At 37.5% G+C, this 25,014-nt stretch overlaps 1 protein-coding gene across 1 annotated transcript in view; it reads right to left on the reverse strand.

Annotated features, from left to right (window-relative positions):
- LRP1B (LDL receptor related protein 1B) overlaps window positions 1-25,014 on the reverse strand; it is a 1,704,605-nt gene that overhangs the window by 222,091 nt on the left and 1,457,500 nt on the right. Inside the window, exons 57-59 of the mRNA XM_054723549.1 lie at window positions 22,321-22,406; window positions 11,910-12,032; window positions 10,193-10,374 (exon numbers count right to left, since the gene is read on the reverse strand). Of these exons, the coding sequence (XP_054579524.1) occupies window positions 10,193-10,374; window positions 11,910-12,032; window positions 22,321-22,406 (391 nt within the window). The remainder of the gene's footprint in view (window positions 1-10,192; window positions 10,375-11,909; window positions 12,033-22,320; window positions 22,407-25,014) is intronic.

Below are 25,014 nucleotides of genomic sequence, written 5' to 3' on the forward strand. Positions count from 1 at the left end.
GAGATATAATATATTTTAAATATATATTTTATTGATTTTTTACAGAGAGGAAGAGAGAGGGATAGACAGTTAGAAACATCGATGAGAGAGAAACATCAATCAGCTGCCTCTTGCACACCCCCCACTGGGGATGTGCCCGCAACCAAGGTACATGCCCCCAACCGGAATCGAACCTGGGACCATTGAGTCCACAGGCCGATGCTCTATCCACTGAGCCAAACCGGTTTCGGCAACCACAGCTTTTTTATTCACTCATCTACTGATGGGCACTTGGGCTATTTCTAGATCTTAGCTATTATAAGTTGTGCTGCTATGAACTTAGGGATACACACATTCTTTCTGATTGGCATTTCAGTTTTCTTAGGCTACATCCCTAGAAGGGGGATCACTGGGTCAAAAGGCAGTTCCATATTCATTTTGAATCACAGTTTTGAGAGGAGGAAGAGTGTTTTCATGGAATCCAACATCTGGTTACCCCACTCTCAGAAAGATCAGTAAACATTTTAGGCCTGAAATCCCCTCTTTGGCATCCAAGCTCACCATTATTTGGCACAATATACTTCTTCAAATTTCTTTCCAATATTAAAATGTGTGAAATCAGCTCTAGTTGGAGCATTTAGTTAAAGTTCCACATTTACACTTATGTGCTTTTATCTTATCATTTGCCTTGCTCTTGCCTGTTCCATTATATAGATATTTTCATTCAGACATAATCCACATTGCCCCCTGTTCTCCACAAGTTCTTTTCTGAATCATGTCAGTTCATGATTTCAAGGCAAGTTACAAGATTAAATATAATTGAGAAATGCTTTCTTAAACAAAGTAAGCATTATTGTTTTTATTGTAGGATACTCAAAGCCTTTCATATGCTATAAAACAGTGCTTTTTCTAAGAGGCAATTGTGATATCCCTTTTTTTAATCACATAGTTTGGCGTGACAGCATTTATTTTTTAGAGCACTTTACAGAAATCACACTTCCAGAACCTGTATGGTAGGCCTTTTTGGTCTAGGGAATTTCATTGTCATGTGTGTAATTGAACAACACATGTATCAGGCACAAAGAACCCACAAAACAGTACTGATATGGGTTCTCAGGCCTCATAATAAAAAAAAATAAGCCAATAAGTCATTTGGTGGAACATCTTTGATAAGCCCCAAAGCCACTCTTAAGCAGATTGAGAACCATAATTTGAAACAATAATTCATTGAGGCTATATTAAATACCAGATATTGCTTAGTACTGAGAAAACAGAGGTAAACAGATATCATCTTTGCCTCAAATATCTCTCAATGAATACAATAGAAGTGGAGGTAAAACAAATGAAAAAATTACAGCATATTATGATAAAACTATTTTACTATGAACGCACAAAAGAGGGGATGATAGTTTAGCTAGAAAAGGCACGAAAGAAATCTGTGCTCACTAATAGTTTTTTTAACATAAATTTTATCTTCACAACTACCTTATGAATTCTTTAATAACAATGATATTTATATCTTTCATATTTTAGAACAAAGTATAACTTAATTAAAGATTATAATGGTGCAACAGGTCTTGAATATCACCTTGCTTAAAGCATTCATTTTACTTCTAAATTGAGACCATAAAAGAATATTTGTTTTGTCCTAGTCCATTATGATAGTGATACAGTTGGAACAGAACTCAGGTTGCTAGATTTATAGACTAGGTTTTTTTCTTTCTTTCCTGAGAGCACTATTTAGAGTTTTAAGCAAATAAGCTTTAGAAACAAATTACTTGGGTTGTAATTCCAGATTTACTCATTACTAGTTATGTGAACCTGGGCACTTTAATTAGCCTCCCTTAGCCTGGACTTACTCATATGTTTAAAAAGGATAATAACGATTTCTCCTCACAGTACACTGTATGGATTAAATGAGAGAATATAAGGAACAAACTCAGAATACTGGTAAGCATGGACTAAGTGTTCAGCAAATATTAGCTATATTATTTTATCTGCATTAGATATACACCATATGCAGTAATACATTTTTTGGTTTAACAATATATTAATAACTAGAGGTCCGGTGCACGGATTCCTGCACATGGAAAGGAAATTAATTAGAAGGTGGCCAGCAGGGTCAGACTGGGCGAGATGGGCCAGACAAGCCTTGGAGCCAACCTCCTGTGGTCCCTCCCTGGCCAGCCCGCACCTGGGGCAGCGCCGGGGCTTGAAAGGCATCTGCAGAGTGATCAGGGTCCCTCCGGCAGGTGGGGACCCTCAGCCTGGCCTGCAAGGGTTGGGCAGAAACCAGCAGTCTGACATTCCCGAGGGGTCCCAGAGTGAGAGAGGGCACTCTGCAAAGTTGCTGTCACTCAGCAGCTCCTGTGTTGAATGCCTGCCCCTGGTGGTCAGTGCACATCATACCTACCGGCCGGTCAGCTTGTCAGTCAGTCAGTTGATCAATTAGCCTTTTTTATACTACTAGAGGCCCAGTGCAAAAAGTTCATGCACGGGGGGAGGGAGTCCCCTCAGCCCAGCCTGAAACCTCTACAATCCGGTACCCCTCGGGAGATATCAGACGGCCAGTTTGGGCCCAATCCCAGGGATTTGGCTGAATCCAGCAGTTGGACATTCCTCTCATAATCCAGTAGTGCTGGCTCCTAACTGCTCACCTGCCTGCCTGCCTGATCACCTCTAACTGGCCCCCCTGCCATCCTGATCACCCCCAACTGCCTCTGCCTGCCAGCCTGATCGCCCCTAATGGTCTACCCATGGGGGCACTAATGGGTGACCAGGCTGCCCCCCTCACAGCCTGGTCACCCATTAGTGCCCCCTGCAGGTCTGGTTGCCCCCAACTGCCCCACTCTGCTGGCCTGGTTGCCCCTCACAACCGCCTTCTGCCAACCTGGTCACCCTTCATTGCCTCCCCTGCCAGCCTGGTTGCCCCACGCAGCCTGCTGTTCGGTTGTTACTGTGAGGGCATCATGAATAATTTGCATATTACCCTTTTATTAGTATAGATAGATGGTTACTTGCTAGATCTGGATTGTATGTATGTTATTACATGATTTGCCTGAATTTTATGTGTGTTATTACATTAGTAGTCTACTTTCTCATCAACCAAAAGACTATTATGAAAGCATTCCCATCCACTCAAGAAAAGTATTAGTTCAACTATACTCAGGTATGAATGGGCCTTAATAAACATGGGATTTCTTGTGTCTCTCTCCTTATGGGTAGCTAACTTTTGATACCTAATTTCACTTTCTTTTCTATAGTTAACCCCTCATTAATATATGTTTGTTTCAAGTTTCTCTGTACCAGACATACTGGTAATTTTAACATCTGAAATGCAACCTCTTAAAAATTACCTAAGGACGATATTTGTTGTAAATAATTAAAGCTGAAAATTAAAACTTCAGTGAAAATATCAAAAGGAGAGTTCTAAATTTCAACCAAATATTATCTAATATTTACCTAAGATTACATCTGAAAAATCTGATCCTCAAATAATATCTATTCTGTAAGTTATTACTAAGTGTAAATATACAAAAGAACATCTACTTGTAACCATAACAACAGGCTTCTGTGATTCCTGAGGATGTTTTTTATAGTTTAATGTAATATTTTATGTTTCTTTAAAATAAATTAGATAGAAATATTCTCTCAATGTTTATTTTTTTTCTGATTTGGGGAATACATTCAGAGAAGTTTCTTCCAGCTACTTCTTTTTTCTAATTTTGAATTATAAAATTAAGGTTTTTTTTTTTAATTTCTTTATTGATTAAGGTATCACATATTTGTCCTCATCCCCCCATTCCCATCCCACACCCCTCCCACGCATGCCCCCACACCCCTGTTGTCCTTAACCACTGGTTAGGCTCATATGCTTGCACACAAGTCCTTTGGTTGATCTCTCCCCTTTATCCCCACCCTCCCCTACCCTCCCTCTGAGGCCCGACAGTCTGATCCATGCCTCCTTGTTTCTGGGTCTGTTCTTGTTCATCAGTCTATGTTGTTCATCATTTCCCCTAGATGAGTGAGATCATGTGCTATTAGAAATACACTTATAAGAACCGAAAATGAGACAAGCAATAATGGTTATGCTGACAGGCAAATGAATCAGTCTGTAATGAGTTTCTTTCTGGGCCAAGAGTTCTTTTGAGACCCAATTTCAATGTCAAACGGTTCCTTATGTGTACATGTCAGCAATGACATTTCAGTTCTGGATGGTGGACAAATGGTGGTAATGCAGGTCCGACTCTCTCTGGTTTGGTCCTGGGCAACCTGCAGTGACCGCACAGCTGCTAACTGCTAATACTCATTCCTTTTTGTTTTTGCCTAAATATGAAAATAGAGGTTTAAAACTTGGTGGAAAAAATGTGGAGTTTTTTATGTGACTGTTTAATTTAATAAAATATTTCTGTGTTCCCCATAGAAATCTGAAACAATTTTCATTCCTGGTATGCTTTTCATTTCCTCACAACAAAAGATTTCTTATGACACTTTTCTTTGAAAAATGCAGGTTATTTATATACCAATATATTGGTTTGTACATACAAGGTCCCTGGATCTATAACCTATGTGCTGTGTATGTCCAGTTGACTATTTATTATTTCCTTCAACAATAAGTTTAGCAACCCCTGTGTTAGGTGCAAACTAAAATTAAACCATGGCTGTTATGCTAATGGAACTCACTTTCTAGATACATAAACATATACACCAATAATAGTCATATGTACACCTGAAACTAATTGGCATATGCCAATTATACTGCAATAAAAATAAATAAGTAGTTAAAAATAAATAAAACAATTGTATAATGTAATGTGTTCAAAATATGGTGTCTACTTAAGCACAGTTAGGGGATGTTTCACAGAAGTAGTGATATTGTCTGCTCTTGCTTGAAAAATGGAAAGGTATTCCAACTGGAGAAAAAGAAGAAGGGCATTCTAGAAAGAAAGAATATCAGGAAAGAAAAATAAATAAATAATATACTTTAAAAATAAAGCATGATTATAATGATTTAGGCAGTTTTCTTTATTTCCAAAAAACTCTTATTATCTATATTTAAAGTTTTGTAGAAAGGCTAATTGTTAAAATGGAAAAAGGAAAAAAGTATGGTATATATATATATTTTTTTTTTAAATCTCTTATTTGGATGGCTCTTCAAAAATCATGCTCATGATCCAAGATTATTTTGTTACTGGAAACTCTAGTGTCATATAATAAAGAAAATATATTAAAATGGGGATTTTAATATCTTACTACCTAAATAATCCTGATAAAGTCACTTGTACATTTCGAGGTTGAATGTTCTAATCTGTACTCTAAGGATAATAGTAAAAATTATCCTCTTTCTAAGAGACTCTGAGTAAATAGTACAATCACATAAAATATAAAAGGGAGGGATAACTTTCTAATTCATAAAATTTTATTAAGTGGTAGTAATCTTCATCCTCATTATTGAAGTACTAGAGGCCCAATGCACAAAGATTCATGCAAGAATGGGCCTTCCTTCCCCTGGCTGCTAGCACAGCCTTTGCTCCAGCCCAGAGCCGCCTTTCTGACTTCCCACGCTGCAGAGACGCCTGGTGTGGCTGGGGCGGTGTGGAACGACTGTGTCATTGCCATGGCAATGACACAAGTGTCCCGCCCCACCCCTGGCCACTCGGTGCCTGTGTATGAAAATTAACTCACCATCTTTGTTGGGTTAATTTGCATACTCACTCCTGATTGGCTAATGGGCGTCACGAAGGTACCATTAATTTGCATTTTATTCTTTTATTAGTGTAGATCAGAACTTGCAATCTGAATAGGTCTACAAACCCATCTGGAGAAATTATTTTTCTATTTACCTGTTTTCCCAAGCCAGAAAGGCTTGCTTATTTTGTTTGTTTTGCTGCTGTTGTTTTGATATATTCCTAGCTCTTCCTTAGTCAGTAAAGTGAACTGGTATAACAGTTCCACAGTTATTTATAATTACTTCATTCCAAACATATGAGTTCTTCCCACTGTGTCATATTCTGTGTGTGTCTTTGCTTTCTCATAGAGCTTGTTCTTTTTTCTTGAAATGCCTCCTGCTCTGGAGTGCATCTCATTACCTAATTCTTACTCTACCCGTTTTGTCTATGAAGCTGTCTCTGATCTCATGTTCTGTTTTCTCTATCTTACAATTATTGGATTGTATTCTAATTATTTACTCATCTGCCTACCCACTGGACAGTAAAATAATTGGAGATAGGTGCCTTTTATCTTTATGTTCCTACTATAGTGCTATATATACACTAAATGCTAAAGAAATAAGTGTTGAAAAAATTAGTGAGTAGAAAATTTATTTTCTGCTAATCAGGACTATCACACATTCACTTTAATGTCGATCATGAGGGTCTTTTGTTATTATAACACTAGAGTCCCGGTACACAAAATTCGTGCACAGGGGGTGGGGGGTGTGCCTCAGCCCAGCCTGCACCCTCTCCAATCCAGGACTGCTGGCACCCAACTGCCCCTAACCACTTCTGCCTGCCAGCCTGATCACCCCCTAACCACTCCCCTGACAGCATGATTGATGCCTAATTGCTCCCCTGCCAGCCTGTTTGCCCCTAACTGCCCTCCCCTGCAGGTCTGGTCATCCCTAACTGCCCTCCCCTGAAGGCATGATTGCCCCCAACTGCCCTCCCTTGCAGGCCTGGTCCCTCCCAACTGCCCTCTCCTGCTGGCCATCTTGCGGTGGCCATCTTGTGTCCACATGGGAGCATGATCTTTGACCACATGGGGGCAGCCATCTTGTGTGTTGGAGTGATGGTCAATCTGCATATTACTCTTTTATTAGATAGGATAGAGGCCTGGTGCACTGGTGGGGGCCGGCTGGTTTGCCTTAAAGCAGGCGTCCTCAAACTACGGCCCGTGGGCCACATGCGGGTGTTTTTGCCGTTTTGTTTTTTTACTTCAAAATAAGATATGTGCAGTGTGCATAGGAATTTGTTCATAGTTTTTTTTAAACTATAGTCTGGCTCTCCAATAGTCTGAGGGACAGCAAACTGGCCTCCTGTTTAAAAAGTTTGAGGTCCCCTGACTTAAAGGATGTCCCGGATCAGGGTGTGGGTTCCCTTGGGGCGTGGGGTGGCCTGGGAGAGGGGCCTGTGGTGGTTTGCAGGCCGGCCATGCCCCCTGGCGACCCAAGCGGAGGCCCTGGTATCTGGGATTTATTTATCTTCTACAATTGAAACTTTGTAGCCTGGAGCGGAGCCAAGCCTTCTGCTTGCTCCATTGCAGCAGCCATTTCTATTGGGATTTATGTATCTTCTATCATTGAAACTTTGTAGCCTTGAGTGGAGGCCTGGGCCAGCCAGGGTGTGTGGAAAGCTTGGCTTCCTCCATCGCCGGGGGCAACCCTAGCCTCCTGCTCTTTCCAGCTCAGTGGCTGCCGCCATTTCTGTTTGGATTTATGTATCTTCTATCATTGAAACTTTGTAGCCTAGAGTGGAGGCCTAGGCTGGCAAGGGCAGGTGGAAAGCTTGGTTTCCTTCATTGTCCGGGAAACCCAAGCCTCCCTCCTGCTCTCTGTGGCCATAGCCATCTTGTTTGGGTTTATTTGCATATTCACTCCTGATTGGCTTGTGGGCGTGGCTTGTGGGTGTAGCAGAGTGATGGTTAATTTGCATATTACTCTTTTATTAGATTAGATGAATTGGCATCTTAATCATCCAAAAAGATAAAATTATGCTCAGCAAAGTTTTAACATTAATTATGTTTTCTATTCTACTTTAAAATATTAATATTTTTTAAATAAAAGTATAAATTAGTACAAAATATAAATATTACACTAATGACTTTTATAAATATTGAATGTAAATAATTTTTATTACCACAAATTTATGATAATTTAGTATGCTGATTCCCAAAGTAAAGCAGATAACAAAAGTATTAGAAAAATTGAATTTTGGATGAATTTAAATATAACAACCAAGAAGATGGTCTATCTACTTGTAGCTCTTTTCTACTCTTAGTAATCACCATATCCAAATTGATATGTGACAACTGGCATACTATTATCAAAAGATAAAAATGACCACAAACTGCTTCTTATATGTTTAATGCTTCATTACACTAGTGCCATAATCCTTATCCTCCCTAAACAAAGCCTTGCCCAATTCCTCACTGAATATCAGGACAGAAATCTCACTTCTCAAGGAAACAGAGGTCAGTACTGTTGGAATCTTCAAAATGTATGCAAATAACAATGGTAATCTGATGCAGAAAGATTCAATTGCACTTTTTATGAAATAACCTTATCATTTCAGCTGCCGTTTTGGAAGCAGGATTGCACAATATTGGGGACATTTATGGCTTTTCAGCCTGAAGCTCACCCCATAAAAGCTAAAATCCAGGTTGCCCTACTGTCTCCCTCAGGGGAGCTAGGAAAACAGCATGAACGAAAAGGTGTCATTACATTTTATCTGTTAGAATAGGTGGCTTTCACTGTTTCATAAAAACTTCAATTTTTTATCTGTTTCTTTGGTTATAATATGGCATATCCATATCAGAACCCAAATATTATCAAAAAAGGAAATCAAGGGAGTCTCTCATAATCTCTACAATAATTCAATACTTCACTTTTTAAAATGACACTTTTGATGGTTGGGTTTATGTTGATGATAACTTATGACTGTTTTTAGTTTATGTGGTAATAACTGGGATCTGGGCAAAATAAAACAAAACTGGATTCAGTTTTTGATTTATAACTAGGAAATTCCATAAGACTACTGTTACCCACAGGTAATGTTTTTTCATTTAGAAAATGAGGCATCTTGAATGGTATAAAATGAGAAGCTAAGCCAGCTATATTAACTTTGAAGAAAGGGACAATGGTTTGGACACAGTAAAATAAATACCTTCTCAGAAAATATAAAAGGAATTAAATTATTTACATTCTTATGAATGAATGATGATGGTAACCAAACTTAGTACATCTGGACATAATATATTGAAACTCATGTAGAAACAGTTTCTCATGACTCTCAGTTAAAATAGAATTTACACTCTTGAAATGTATATTGCCATGTTAAAGAAAATATTTAAAAAGTAACAAAATTGTTACATAATTATATAGTGAAAAGTTAACACTTGCACATTACTTTGGAAATAGAACAATATTTATAGTAGAAGGGTTATCTATTAGGTACTGCTTTTACCCAAAATAATGTTTAAAATTAAGCTGTAAAATATACTATGACATGACTACTCTGCCAATTGCAAATATAAGGGACCAAAACACAGAGTCAATATATTAGCAAGAAGCAACATTGAATTGTTGCATATGATATGATAAAAGCAATGATTTGGTGAAACATATTTGAAATTAATTTAGGTGGCAAAAAATTAAGAGCACTATAGTGTACCATTTTAAAACATCAAATTATTCTCTAAAATTCTTTCTTTAGAAAGTGTGTTGAGTAGGTTGAACTTCTACAGAGATCATTTTGGAGTATGTAATCACTCTAAATTACAGTGCAAAGAACAATAGAAAGATATGCCTTCTCTACTTACCAAAACAACATAGTTGAAAGTAAACGGTCATAATCTATGGAATTTAAGCAAACATACACCAGACAGCTTTGACACCTTAATATGTGTTCATCTCTCATCTGCAATCTCCAGCCTACTGTCCTTGACCTTTTTGATGACCTCTTCTCCATTCTCACAATGACATGCAAATGAAACACAGCTCCAATATGAATCTTTCCTGATATTCTCACTGTGCTATTTCTTTTGAATGTATGTAAAATGCACCTTGTTGTTTATTATCCATGGAAACTAATTATGTCTCCTGCTCTAAAATGATACAGAAATGTTATCAGCCACATTTGTGACTACCACATAGACACAAAATGTGATCCAAGAATTTGCTCTTCATTTGCCTTTCCTCCAAGATTTAAAGGCATTAAAATCAATCTATAAGTTTTCTGCATTTCCACAATACATTTATTGATTAGTTAGAAAGACTTTTGTTTAGAACTTTAAAATATACTTGCTGTAAAATACCATAACTTTAATTTTTTATGTCACTGATAGTCACATTTCTATTTTTGAGTCCTCAGTAAAGATTTCTACACATTCACACTTTACATTGGTTTCCACGTTAAAACACACAGAACAGGATTTGTCACATTAACTGTAATCCACAGTCTTAATTCTTAATTTAAGATTTTCAATGTTTGTTACAAACCCAGCTCGTGGATCTAAAGACAGGTCCCTGGGAAACTTCAGCTTTTTGCTAACGAGTATAGTAGGGTATAATCCATTGACTTTGGATACTTCAATGATCCTTTTCTCTGTGTCAGACCAATAGAGATTTTTTCCAATCCAATCAACAGCAAGTGCATTGGGGACAGCTGTGTTATGCACTACCTAACAAAATAAGAATTTAAACAGTTAACAGTGTAAATGCCTAGAATAAGAACTGAACATTTCTTCTTGATTTTTACAGAGATAATAGAATTCTATTTAAACATTAGAAATAAAATTTACATAGGCATGAAACTGAACAATTTATCCTAATAAAATGACTTACTCGTTTGTGAGAAATTACCTAATATGTAATTAGGCCCCCAGAAATTACATGCGGTTTTAAGAAAGAAATGCTCAAATTTAAAAACAGCTATTGGACAGACGCATAATTATTGATCACATTTTCATTTTAGTCTATTTGTACTCTTAAAATTTGGGGCAAAAAAAATCTGTCACAAAGACATACACATATAAAAATTATTGAAATTTATCTTTAACAGGTTCTAGGGGAGATATCAATAGCAGTTACCATTCCCCCAACTGCTGTTGCCCTATGTAAATGCTCTACTACAGGAATGGAAAAAAAATGCAAGGGAGAACCCAACATAACCAAAGGGAAATTATTCTCATACAACTATTGTGCTCAATTCTAACCCATCTCAATATCAAATATAATAAGATTTTATATACAAATATGACACATATAAAATAATACAAAATTCTTAAAATATATGAGCACTATTTTTGAGTTTTTCGTGCTTTGAGGACTGAATGAAAGAAGCAATTGAAACATGGGGCTGCATAGAAACCAATAGTAACATAGTTAGAGACAAAAAAAACATTGAATTTTTATAGTTATCCTTTCCCAATAACCACAAATAGTAAAGATATAAAGTGACAACATGAACATTTTCAGCATTTAATAATATCAACCTACAATACTGAATTGTACAACATCTTTTCTTCTTTCTCCAAATTCCAAATTGGAAAATTGTCATGTATGACCATTAAAATTAAAATCAGTGAATTATTAATCCCAAAGGAAGAAATATGCATTTTGTAACCCTATGTTATGACATAATTTAAAGTATTTAAATAATTTTATTTTAAAACCTGAGATAACACAGAAATGGAACCAAATATCTCATATCTAGAAGGTGACAAGTATTTAATTATGATGCTGTCTAATCAGAACATTTAATTTTATACAAATGCATTCAATTATTTCCATCTATAGTAGGTTAATTTTAATAGTGCTATAATTTTAATCTATAATTGAATAATTAATATTTTTCAATTACAAATACTGTCTCAACTTTTTCTTTTATATAAATTAACACAATTGAATCTAAGGCACTAATCATTCAAGCTGGAACCATCCATCACATTTTCTAAGGTTGTGAATAAGGATCTAAATTTTATTTATTCAATTTGATTTTACCTTATTTCAAGTAATAGCATTATAATGAAATATAATAATAAAAGGATCATATTTCACATTTAAACTATGTATTAATTTACATTATAAAATGTGAAATGCAAACCAATCTAATATATTCTATGAGTTGTACCATTACCTTCAAATAACATTTTCTATTTAATTCAACCACGCTAATAAAATATCCAATAATCCCATTGTTGTAATGTTTAGGTACCTTAATATCACTTCCATTTAAACACATTCTATTTATGCGGCTGCCATTGGGTCGGCTGGAATCAATCCAGTAGATGAATTCTTCTCTGTAATCAAAGTCTACAGCAATAACATTGTTTAATCCCTAAAAAATAAAAAGGAATAGTTAAGTAGAAATTATTTTTAAATGTTTTAGGAGTTTATAAGAGTCTCTATCTCCTTTTAAATACTTACAGCTATTGCAATGAGTGGCATTTGTGACCAAATACTTTTAAAAGCATCATATGTTTACATTTTCCCTGCATTATACACTTAAGAGGTTGCATAAGTAATTTGAAAATATTTTACAAGCAGGCCACAACAATTTCAGAATTTTTATAGATAATGGTGTAAGCAAATATCCGGTAAAGGGGGGAGGAGGGCAACAACTTGCTTTTGGAGAGATAAAGTGAAAGATTCTCACTGTAGGTTAACATTAAATACTAGGAGCCCAGTGCTCATATTTGCGTCGCTCCGCCCACCCACCCGCCGCCCTGCCTTGACACCCGAACCTCTCCACGCAGAGCTCCAGCATGCCTGGCCCAGCCCCCAAACCCTTTGGCCTTCTCTGGCTGTTTCAAGCCCCGCCCTCAGTCCCTCGAGTCGCCCGGGGCTGGTCCCGCCTTCTCTGGGCACCTCCCTGCTTCTGCCCTGTCTCTGGAGCAACATGGTGGCTCCTTCCTGTCATGGCGCCAGAGGAGAGTGTGGAAGCCTCCCGTCTGCTGGGCTGTGCTCCTTCCCCTGGCAGGTGGGCCGCGGGGCACTCAGAGTGCGAGCTGTGGGTGGCGAAGGACTGGTGAGGGGGGCGCTATGGGCTCTCACCCCTGCCCTCCCCGGCACGGGATGGTCCTGCCTCCTCCGGGCGCCTCCCCGCTTCCACCCCATCTCTGAAGCAACACCCCAGCTAATATGCTAATGACCTGGTCATTACCCGTTATGGTGTCCTGACCATTAGCATATCAGCTCTGTATTAGTATAGATACATTTGATGTCATTATTATCATCTGTTCTGTACAGTAACTAGAAAAGAGCACAGATCTAAATGGGAAAAACTAAAGATCTCTGATGATTTATGATCATCCCTGGATAGCCATCTGATTAAAGCCAGAAATACAATTTAGAAATTTTATTATTTACAAAATCTTTTGTCTCTGGATAAACACACTTTTCCCCCCTTCCCCTCTTTTATGCTTCCACTGGTTCCTTAGGAAAGCAAGTGCCATGTTAGAATTTAAAGTCATAACCTTAGGAGAGTATTTAACCAAAGAGGAAGTGGAGAGTCAATATCTTTTGTCCCATGTGGCGAGGAAAAGCCTCACTTCGGACTCCTGGTTATGCAGTATTTAGCAGGGAATGAAACTAGATAGGAATTCAGCCAATGGGTTTTAGATGCCTCGGATCTTTGGTTTAGTAGTTCTGCTGTTTGACTGATGTTGTTGAGCACTGTGCACAAGGATCTGGGAGTCTTCTGAGATGTTAGATTGTTCAAATGATTGCTTAGGGATTCGTTTAATTCAGGTCTATTGTTAGGGCTTGTAGATTTACTACCTCAGTGGACCAATAAAACTTAGATCAGAATTTCAATTGTGCTATCTCATTTTAATGCTTGAATAGTTTATCCTACCTAATAAAAGAGTAATATGCAAATTGACCATCACTCCAACACACAAGATGGCTGCCCTCATGCGGTCAAAGATGGCTGCCCCCATGTGGACACAAGATGGCCACCACAAGATGGCCAGCAGGGGAGGGCAGTTGGAAGGGACCAGGCCTGCAAGTGAGGGCAATTGTGGGCGATCAAGCCTGCAGGGGAGGGCAGTTAGGGGTGACCAGGCCAGCAGGGGAGGGCAATTAGGGGCAAACAGCCTGGCAGGGGAGCAGTTAGGAATCAATCAGGCTGGCAGGGGAGTGGTTAGGGGTGATCAGGCTGGCAGGAAGAAGCGGTTAGGGGTAATCAGGAAGGCAGGCAGGCGAGCAGTTAGGAGCCAGCAGTCCTGGATTGTGAGAGGGATGTCCGAATGCCCGTTTAGGCCCGATCCAGGTAGGGGTAGTCGGACATCCCTTGAGGGGTCCCAGATTGGAGAGGGTGCAGTCTGGGCTGTGTGACACACCCCGCCCCCATGCACGAATTTCGTGCACCGGGCCTCTAGTTAATATATAAATTCTTATGGATCAAAAAAATAATTTGATACAGCAGACACTTGGCAAGGCCCTGAGAGATCTTTACTATATCCTTATAGCTGATGTAAGTTGCTTATATAAATATTCACCCTAAAGTTGTAGTTTAGTATTAAATTATTTTAAGAATCATTTATTAGTAGGTTTAGTTTTATAGTTAAGGATTAGCAATTCAGGAAGATAAGTTCTTTTGTTTGCCTTGGTTTGGTTTGGAGAAGGAAGGGTGGTATTTACCAAATGTGAATTGTTTCATTATGTAGTCTCAAAATTTGCAATTTGATAAGAATGACACTGTATTAGATTTATATAATGCCTTTTGAGAAACAGGCAAAGGCTAAATTATTACTGTTCAGATTTTAGTTCATGTTGACCATCTCCAAGACTAAGGATAGCCTGTGTATAGAAGCAATTAGAGAAGGTTTTGGCAAATACTGATTTTTTTTTCTTCTCTCAGCAGGGCTGTATTCTAAAAGTGATGGTGTTAAGATCATAGTTTCAAGTCAGATGCTTTTATTTGGCTTAACATGAGCAAAATATTTTTCTTCAGCTCCAGATTATAAAGGTAAATGGAAATAGCCTAACCCCACAGAATTGCATGCCATTGCTCATAAACAAGAGACAGAAGGAAGTAAACATGACTCAGTGTAAATTCCTCACTATGCCCAGATAAATATATGCAAGTGTACTTCTTATTGACGTTCCTAATCAAGGTAATGACTATAGTGCTAAAAGAAAAACTAAACTAATATCCTAGTCACAGATTCAAAACATTCACTAAAAATATATTCATAAGCTAAAAACTGGAGGACTTCTTAACTAAATGCACTTAAGTGTACACATCTAGAATGTTGCCTCTGCAGAATCAATGAATGTTCTAAAATATACATTGAATATATTCCATGTTCTATAGAGTGTTTAAAATATTCATTATAGTTCTCACTATTGTAGTTCAGTGAATAGAGTGTCAACACTCAGACTGAGGGTCACAGGTTCAATTCCTGGTCAAGGGCATATACCTAGATTGCAGGTTTCATCCCAGGCCCCGGTTGGGGTGCATGCAGGAGGCAACAAATCAATGTGTCTCTCTCACATTGATTTCTCTCTCTCTCTCTCTCTCTCTCTCTCTCTCTCTCTCTCTCTCTCTCTCTCTCTCTCTTCTCTCTTTCTCTCCCTCCCTCCTTTCCTCCCTGCCTCCCTCTCTCCTCCCCACCCCCTTCCACTCTCCCTAAAAGTCAATAGGAAAAAATATCCTCAGGTGAGAGTTAACTAACAAACAAACAAACAAACAAAATAATCATTACATCCCTAACTGGTTTGGCTCAGTAGATAGAGCATCGTCCTGCAGACTGAAGGGTCCCAGGTTCAAGTCCAGTCAAGGGCATGTAACTTGGTTGTAGGCACATCCCCAGTGGGGGGTGTGTGCAGGAGGCAGCTGATTGATGTTTCTCTCTCATTGATGTTTCTAACTCTCTATCCCTCTCCCTTCCTCTCTGTAAAAATCAATAAAATATTTTTTTAAAGTCATTACAATAGTAGTCTACAATATTTCTTACATTCAAATGATTTTTTCACCAGATAAATAAGGTAAATGTGTTAAGGTTCTATGTTAGGCTTGCAATTCAGATAGCTATGGATAAATTAGAGGTTTATAGAAAAAAGGTTGAGAAAAACTTGTCTCCGACTTTAGCAAAAATTCACCCACTATCCCCAGTCATGCAAAATTATTCTCCTTTCTTTACAGTAATCAATTTATATAATATATATCCAATTCCAAATTTAGCAAACCCACTATGATAAATTAAAGTTGTAAACACAGAAATTGAAGCTCTGAATTCCGACATATATATCTAGCCAAACTTGTCATTGTTCTACTGCTTTACAAGTCATCTACACAGAAACAGTGCATTGATTTCTTTGTAGAATCATATGCAAGGTATGGTCAAAATAATGTCTAAAAACTAGAGTAATCCCAGTGGCTTCAGAGATAAAAATTGATTTCATCAAAATTATATTTGCTTCTTTCATTTCTGTAGCTAAATACTTATACCCTTTGGTTCAAGATGATTAATTTAAGAAATTGTGTTTTGTTTCTCTATTCAATTTTACTGGAATAAAAGGCACTGTTAGAATTGAATTGGATAACATATGGAAAAGCTACTTGATTAATTTTCCTTTCTAGAATCCATGTTATTACAGTAGATTTTCTAAATGTAGTGTATGAATAGAAGTTATAGCTGGCCAGCTATAACTATGTTTTAGACTACATAGGCTAAAATTTTTTTTCTACCAGTTGTTATAATTTTATGCTACAACATTTCTTGAGATTATTAATGATAACAGTATATAAAATTCAAGATGTTAGGGTAAATCATTTTCCCTAATCACCTACACAAGACATTCCCAAATAATTAAAGATGGTGTCTTTCATTTATTTTTACTGCATTGAATATGGAAAGATAATTACTTTTGTTTTCTACCCAAGTCTGTATATGTATACAATCTCTAAGACAGAAAAATGGTTTTCTACTTCCTAGAAGTTCTTGAGTATTTCTACAATGCTATGACAAAGTTATGGTAAAAATATGGTCCCTGACAGAAATGATGTATTCAAACTGATGGCTGTCAAAACTAGAAGTAAGAGTTACCTTTAGTTGGGGGGTCTCTATTTCCTTGCTCAATGGTCATATTAACAAACGCTTTCCAAAAGCACAGGTGTTTAGAGACCTCATGAGCTTCCTCATCTTCCTCACTCCCTTTTTATTTTCATAAGAAAACTATCTGAGCCCAATCAGCATGGCTCAGTGGTTGAACATTGACCTATGAACCAGGAGTTCAAGGTTCGGTTCCCAGCCAGGGCACATGCCCCTGTTATGGGCTCAATCCCCAGTAAGGGTCATGTAGGAGGCAGCAGATCAAGGACTCTCAGTCATCATTGATGTTTCTATCTCTCTCTCCCCTTCCCTTCCTCTCTAAAATCAATAAAAATATATTTTAAAATAAAAGAAAACTATATGAAATTCATTCCCACTTAGGTACTAGTGATTGGCAATAGTTTAAAATTATCCACCAGGAAAAAACCAAAAACAAAACTGCTATCTGAAAGTGTGCATTAAAGTGGTTTGGTTATATGAAATAGACTTAAATCATGCATAGAGAAAAGTAATTTTGCTCCATTAAGAACAATCTCTGATAACATATTAGCTATAAAAATAAAAAATAAAACAACAAAAGAGATATCAATAGAAATGTCCTGAGCCACAGGGTTGGAAAATGAAGCAAGGAGCACCATTGAAATTGTTATGGGTCTTTCATGTTGCTATATTAGTTAAATTTGTGGTTCAGTTGAGCTATTAAATAGAGTATCCTAAAATGAGGACTTCCTAAAATAGCACAGTCTAAAACAAAGGCTTGCTAAAAAAAAACAACAACACATACACATGTGACTACATGGATGGATTTTGAGACTATCATGCTAAATGAAATAAATCAGACAGAAAACGTCAAAAACCATATGATTTCATTTATATGTGGGCTATAAAACTGAAAGCAACAAATAAACAAACAAGAAAAACAAACAAAAACTCATAGATACAGATAACAGTATGGTGTCATGAGAGGGAAGGGGTGGAAGAGGAGTAGAGGGCGTCAAATATATGGTGATGGAAGGGTTTTTGACTTTGGGTGGTGAACACACAATGCAGTATACAGTTGATGCATCATATAATTGCACACTTGAAAACTATATACTTTATTCACCAATAAATTTAATTTAAAAATAAATAAATTAACTAAAACAATAGCTCTTTAAAGGCAAAAAAGAAAACTCTCCCCACCACACATACACACACACACACCATGAAAACAATAAACGATATAGTAAAAAGAAAATAAACATATCCCTTTTCCAGAAATTATACAAGGAATTAATGACTGGCACACCTAACTTGGAAGGTAAAGGGAGGTCATAGAGATTTACTCCAAGGGAAAGATAATTTTCAATATTCTGTACCTTTTCTATAAGGTTAAAATTAGGCTACACAATACCATGGTTTTCCTTCAAGGAGGTTGCCCTATACCAGTGCCATTTCTCCTAATTCCAGTTCCTCCCACTATAGCTTTTTTCTCATTCCCATCTGTCTTCTGCTGAGATTCCAGTGTGACATAAGCCAACTTGCCTGACCTTTCACCCTGATAGTATCTGCCCTGCCTACTTAGACGGGTTATTATTGTAAGGACTAGAGGCCCGGTGCACAAAATTCATGCATGGAGTGGGGGTTACCCTCAGCCCAGCATGCACCCTCTCCAATCTGGGACCCCTCAAGGGATGTCTGACTGCCCATTTAGGCCCCATCCTGGTGGGCCTAAACGGGAAGTCAGACATCCCTCTCACAATCAGGACTGCTGGCTTCCAACTGCTCGCCTACCTGCCTACCTGATTGCCCCTAACTGCTTCTGTCTGCCAGCCTGATCACCCCTTAACCACTCCCCTGACAGCCTGATTAATGCCTAACTGCTCCCCAGCCAGCCTGTTTGCCCCTAACTGCCCTCCCCTGCAGGCTGAGTCATCCCTAACTGCCCTCCCCTGCAGGCCTGGTCCCCCAACTGCTCTCCCCTGTAGGCCTGGATACCCCCCAACTGTGCTTCCCTGCAGGCCTGGTCACCCCCAACTTCCTTCCTCTGCTGGCCTGGTCACCCCTAATGCCCTCCCCTTCATGCTTGATCTCACCCAACTGCCCTCCCTTGCAGGCCTGGTCCCTCCCAACTATGCTCCCCTGATGGCCTGATTGCCCACAATTGCCCTACTTTTCAGGCCTGGTCCCTCCCAACTGCCCTCCCCTTCTGGCCATCTTGTGTCCACATGGGGGCAGCCATTTTTGACCACATGGGGGCAGCCATCTTGTGTGTTGGAGTGATGGTCAATCTGCATATTATTGTATTTTCCGGCGTATAAGACGACTGGGCGTATAAGATTTTCCTGGGTTCAAAAGTCGTTTTATATGCCAGAAAATACAGTAGTCCAATATATCTAATCCATTATATCTAATCTCATCAATATAGTCCAATATATCTAATCCATTATATCTAATCTCATCAATATAGTCCAATATACCGTATTTTATGGTGTATAAAATGACTTTTAACCCAGGAAAATCTTACCCAGTCGTCTCATATGCCGGAAAGTACGGTACTCTTTTATTAGATAGGAGGATAGAGACCTGGTGCATGGGTGGGGGCTGGCTGTTTTGCCCTGAAGGATGTCCTGGATCAGGTTGGGGGTTCCCTTGGGGCATGGGGTGGCCTGGGCAAGGAGCCTGTGGTGGTTTGCAGGCTGGCCACGCCCCCTGGCGACCCAAGCGGAGGCCCTGGTATCTGGAATTTATTTATCTTCTACAATTGAAACTTTGTAGCCTTGAGCGGAGCCAAGCCTCCTGCTTGCTCCATGGTGGCAGCCATTTCTGTTGGAATTTATTTATCTTCTATAATTAAAACTTTGTAGCCTTGAGTGGAGGCCTGGGCTGGCCAGGGTGTGTGGAAAGCTTGGCTTCCTCCATCGCCAGGGAAACCCAAGCCTCCCTCTTGCTCGCTCGGTGGCCGCAGCCATCTTGGTTGGGGTTAATTTGCATACTCACTCCTGTTTGGCTGGTGGGTATGGCTTGTTGGTGTAGCGGAGTGATGATTAATTTGAATATTACTCTTTTATTAGATAGGATGAATCTAGGTACATGAAAGTGTGTTGCAAATGTATGGTATAAATTTAGATATTATTTTTAACATCTTTAAATCTTTAATTCTCATGTTAAAGAGAACACTTTATATTGTCCAAATGAATATTAGTTGAGGAAAAACACATTTTTTAAAAATTAAGTTAAATAATATAGAAAACTAGAGGCTCAGCGTGCATGAAATTGTGTGCAGTTAGGGTCCCTAGGCCTACCCTGGCCTCTGATGCTGGCCTCTGCCGCCCTGTGACACTACGTGAAGTTCCCCACCCTGGGACAGTCCGCAATGCTCGCATCCCCTCAACTATTCCGCGAGGCTCCTCCCGCCCTGCCACTGCTCCACGAAACTCCTTCCCCCGACCCCCTCCCCGCCACTGCTCTGCGAGGCTCCCCCCGCACTGTGACTGCTCCGTGAAACTCTCCCACCCCGCGATTGCTACTGCTACGTGAAACTCACTACCGCTGCTGCTCAAAAGTCCCCAGTCCTGCCCACCGCCACCTCCCCTCATGGCAAGCAGCTGGTGGGGGAAGGTGGACTAGTTGTCTATTCGGTCCTGAAGGCATCCAGCTCTTTTATATATTAGGACCATTTGGCCAGCAAAAACTTTTCCATTTCAAAAGTTATATCTACTTGAATTTTTTTCTAGGGATATTCATTAAAGAGATAGCTGTCTGGCCCTGGCTGGTGTGGCTCAGTTGGTTGAGCATTATCCTGTGCTTTGAAATGTCACCAGTTCTATTCCCAGTCAGGGCACACACCCAGGTTGGGGTATGTAAATTTCTCTCACTCTCCCTTTCCCTTCTTCTCTCTCTCTCAAAACAAAACAAATAAAAAAACAAATACAAATACATAAATAAAAATAAATCAATAAAAATAAATCAATGCAAACATATTTTTTTAAAAAAAGAGATAATTGTCTGACTCATACATTTTAAGTAGCTTTCAATTTAGTTTTTTTAAAAACATGAGAATATTTTATTCAATCTCCTTAGGGCTCAGAATTAGGGAGAGGGGCAGTGTGATCCAATGGATGTTAGTGGCTCTTCCAAACTCAAGATAAAGAGTCTAAACCTCATAGACAACCGTGAATGAGGCAGGAATATTGTGGCAAGCACATGGTAAATTTGAGCACTCTGTGGATTTGGAAAGCATGGGCTGTATGTCAAAGTGGCAGCTGCTAAACTGGCTAGATGGAAGCCATTCAGCTATGTGAGCCTAGCAAGGGTACACCGTCTTTTTTTCTTTCCTTTTTTTCCCTTTTTTTTTTAAATGTGACTTAGAGGAAAGCTGGAAAATCTAACTCTGTCATGAAGAGTCAATATTACAGTTGTTAATAAGAGATTAGCATTAAAATAAGACTAAATCATTAAGCAAAATGAGTGAAACTCTAACAGCAGCAATGAAGAAATCCATCAGTTGGATAGGAAAAAATAATTCTAAGTAAGTATTTTTTGTGTTGCTGAAAAATTACCATATGAATGGCTTTTTTTTTTTTTTTTTGCCTATGCCTAATGCCGGCATAAATACACTATACGAACAAGAAATATCCTTATTTTTGGCACACTTGTTCCAGATAGTGCTTTCACATATGCATGCCATGATTATCCAGTTTGGGGCAATGAGATTTTTGTAGCACAACAGGTACAAGTTAAATAATTCCAAAGAAGCTATTTCTTCTGACAATTGAAAGTATGCTATAACTAACTATATGTGATTCCTCTAGTCTAGGTACTAGCCATTCTAGTTTTAATCATTTAATTTTATGCTAATTTCACTGCAGACTGGGATGGAAAAAATTTGACAAGAGCGAGTCATAGCATTGTATCTTGTCATAAAAGGGAAATTTTATCTTTTCATATCTAATAACATATGTAAATATACTTTGACAATAGAACTCAAACCTCAGAACAGGTTTCCTTGGGTCTTGGGATGGGTTGGGAGATAAAGAGGGTAAAGAATGAAAACATGTGCCTCACAACCTTTTAACTAAGTGACAATCACACTTCTGTCCCCTTGTTTCTTACAAATTTTAAAGGCTAGGGGTCATTAATCCTGTTTATCTCCTGGTTATAAACAGAAATTTGAATTACATTAAAAATATTTATTTTTAAATCCCAAGCGGGTTGGGGTGGGGGGCAAGTTTGGTAATGCACAAAACGCCTTAAAAGAGAATCTTATGCTTTCTCTGCTCTAGCTATTCTTGAGATAGTTACTCTCTTACATGAATTATACCTTGCATCTTTTACTTTCTTTGAAATGGTATGATGTGACAAATTCAGAGCATCACCTGGACAATTCAAACAAAATAAAATTTATAGTAATCTCATATACATATATGCATGAGATTATATATGTATAATAATACATATATAATTATTTCATAATTATAAATTATGAAATTTCATAAATTCAAATTGTGAGATATATCTGTGGCTCTAGGGCATACCTAAAGTACCCATAATGAATAGTATGAAATCATCATGGGAATGTCATACCTGTTTTAAAAGGGTGTAGTTGGAGCCATCAGTGCTAATTTTTCTTATCTCGTGATGATCAGCAAGAATTAAAAAAGGTTCCTCATCTAAATACCAAGACAAAAAACATATTAGACTTTTTGGATTCATGGTTTTCAACTCTTCTTTGTTTCTGAAGTAATGTAAAGTCAAATGCAGTGCCCTCCAGTAGATTAATGGTTAAAAAATTCACACTGAGACCTCAGTTGATAATAAGATGAAAAGGCTACAGACACCCAGACAGTACAATCAAGATAATTATAAATGCTAGCCCTCTCTTTCCCTCAATTCTCTTGAATATTAAGTTATCTAATTTATTTGAAATTAGTAGAAATACCTGCTGTTATAATCTGATTTTAGATGATTGTTTTTAAAAGGATAAGCTACCCCTATCTTAGAAACCTACAGCATAGTTAAACATTCATATAATCAAATATTTCATTTTTTATGATTAAAAAACTACCTTTTGCTCTCAGAATAGCTTCAGTGAAAACTGAGTATCATTGCCTACATATACATTTTTTCAGATGTACAGTATCTATAATCCTTATCTATTAATTATACCTTTCTTTATGAGTCTATTTTTAAAAATCCTTTAATAGTCTTTACTTCCTTCTTGTTGTTTGTCCAATATCTTTTAATATCTCACTTGTTCTAGAAACTAATAAAGATAATAATAAGAATCATATATGTGAAGATTCTCTAAACCTTTCAACTGGTTTTACCATCAGAACTTATTTGGAAACAAATTAGTTTCTTAAATAAAATATATTCAGAAAGTTTTGTGTGTATATTTAATTGACTATGTATCTTAATAATTTAAAATTAATTTGACCACATTCTTGATTGTTACAATCCTAGATCAATTCAATAAAAATTGTGTTCAAATTCTTTTTAAATATCTTTGTTTCTAAGATGTATTCATATACTTAGTAGCTGGGTAAGCAAATTTAATGTCAGCAGAAATTAGGAAAAACAATAAAAAAATAGTTACTTTATATAATATAATGTGAACTTCATTGGATAGCACCAATAGTTACAGTTTTTATCCTGTTTAATTATGTTCTAAATTATTACTTTATTCTCCCTTTATCATTTATTTTATGGTAAATATATAATATATAGGGTAACATATTATATTTTAGCATACGCTATGTCAAGGATTAATAACATGTGTTGCACATGCTGGACAATCCCTTCCATCAGAGATGGCAATGCCCTCATCAGTCATTCCAGTCTTCCCGCCAAGGCTAAGCTGAGACTTAGAACCCTACCCAATAGAGTAAGCTCTCAAGTTGAAGATGCCTTGTCATCCCTGTCAATATAGTTCTACATTTAAATATAAAATTGATCAGTCATATTCTACCTCAGTACTTAGCAATTCTGTTCTTTACAACCTAACTGTAGGACTTTAAACCATAAAACGCTTAGGAGGAAATGTAGGAAATAAACTTCTTGACGTAGATCTCGGTAATAATTATTTTGGAATGACACAAAAAGCACAAGCAACAAAGTAAATAAATTGGACTAGATCAAACCAAAAAGCTTCTGCACAGTAAAATAAACAATCAGTGTAATAAAAGGCAACCTACAGAATTAGAGAAAATATTTGCACATTATGTCTGATAAGGGGTTAATATCAAAAACATTTATAAAGAACTCCTAAATCTCAATTGCAAAAAAATCAATAAAAAGAGACAGAGGAGATGAATACACTTTTTTTTTTCCAAAGAAGATATACAAATGGCCAATGGGTACATGAAAAGTTACACAAAAGCAATACTCATTAGGAAAATGCAAATCAAAACTACAATGTTAGAATGGATATCATCAAAGAGTTCAAATGCTGGGAAGGATTTGGAGAAAAGAGAGCACTTGAGCATTGTTTGCACAAATGTGCATTGGTGCAAGAACTGTAGTAAATAATATGGTGCTTCCTCATAAAGTTAAAAATAGAACTATCATATGACCCAGCAATCTCACTTCTTTGTATATGTCCAAAAGAAATAAAAACAAGGTACCAAATCTGTATCTGCTATCCCTGGTTACTGCAGCATTACAGACAGGAGCAAAGATATGGAAACAACCTATGTGTCTGTCAAAGGATGAACGGATAACAAAAATGAATGAAGGAGACAAAGAGGAGAATGGAGGTAGTGGTGAGGAAAAGGGAGTTATTGTTAAAAGATTATAAACTTCCATTTAGAAGATGAATAAGTTCTGGAGACCTAACACACAGCATTGTGACTATAGAAAACAATGCTGTAATATATACTTGAAAGTTACTAAGAGAGTAGATATTAAATGTTCTCACCACAAAAATAAATGGTAATAATGTGAAGTGATAGAGGTCTTAGCTAACACTATGGCGAAAATCGTATTACAACACGTGTATCAATACATTGTACACCTTAAAGTTACACAATCTTATATGTCAATTATATCGTAATACTTTTGGAAAAATATCTAGCCTCTCTTTAGCAAATATTTATGTTCAGGAACACTTACTTTTTGTGTCAAAACTATTATTTGTTTTGAATTATTATTGTTAATGGAAAATAAATACAGCATGGATATATGATATAACAAGACCCAAATTTGATCATTAGCATCCATCACCTTTATACAATATTTTATGTAAAGTTTACAGTAATGGAAACTGACTGGTTTGAAGAT

Source organism: Eptesicus fuscus, chromosome 11 (assembly GCF_027574615.1).
Source record: "Eptesicus fuscus isolate TK198812 chromosome 11, DD_ASM_mEF_20220401, whole genome shotgun sequence".
Classification (NCBI taxonomy): Eukaryota; Metazoa; Chordata; class Mammalia; order Chiroptera; family Vespertilionidae; genus Eptesicus; species Eptesicus fuscus.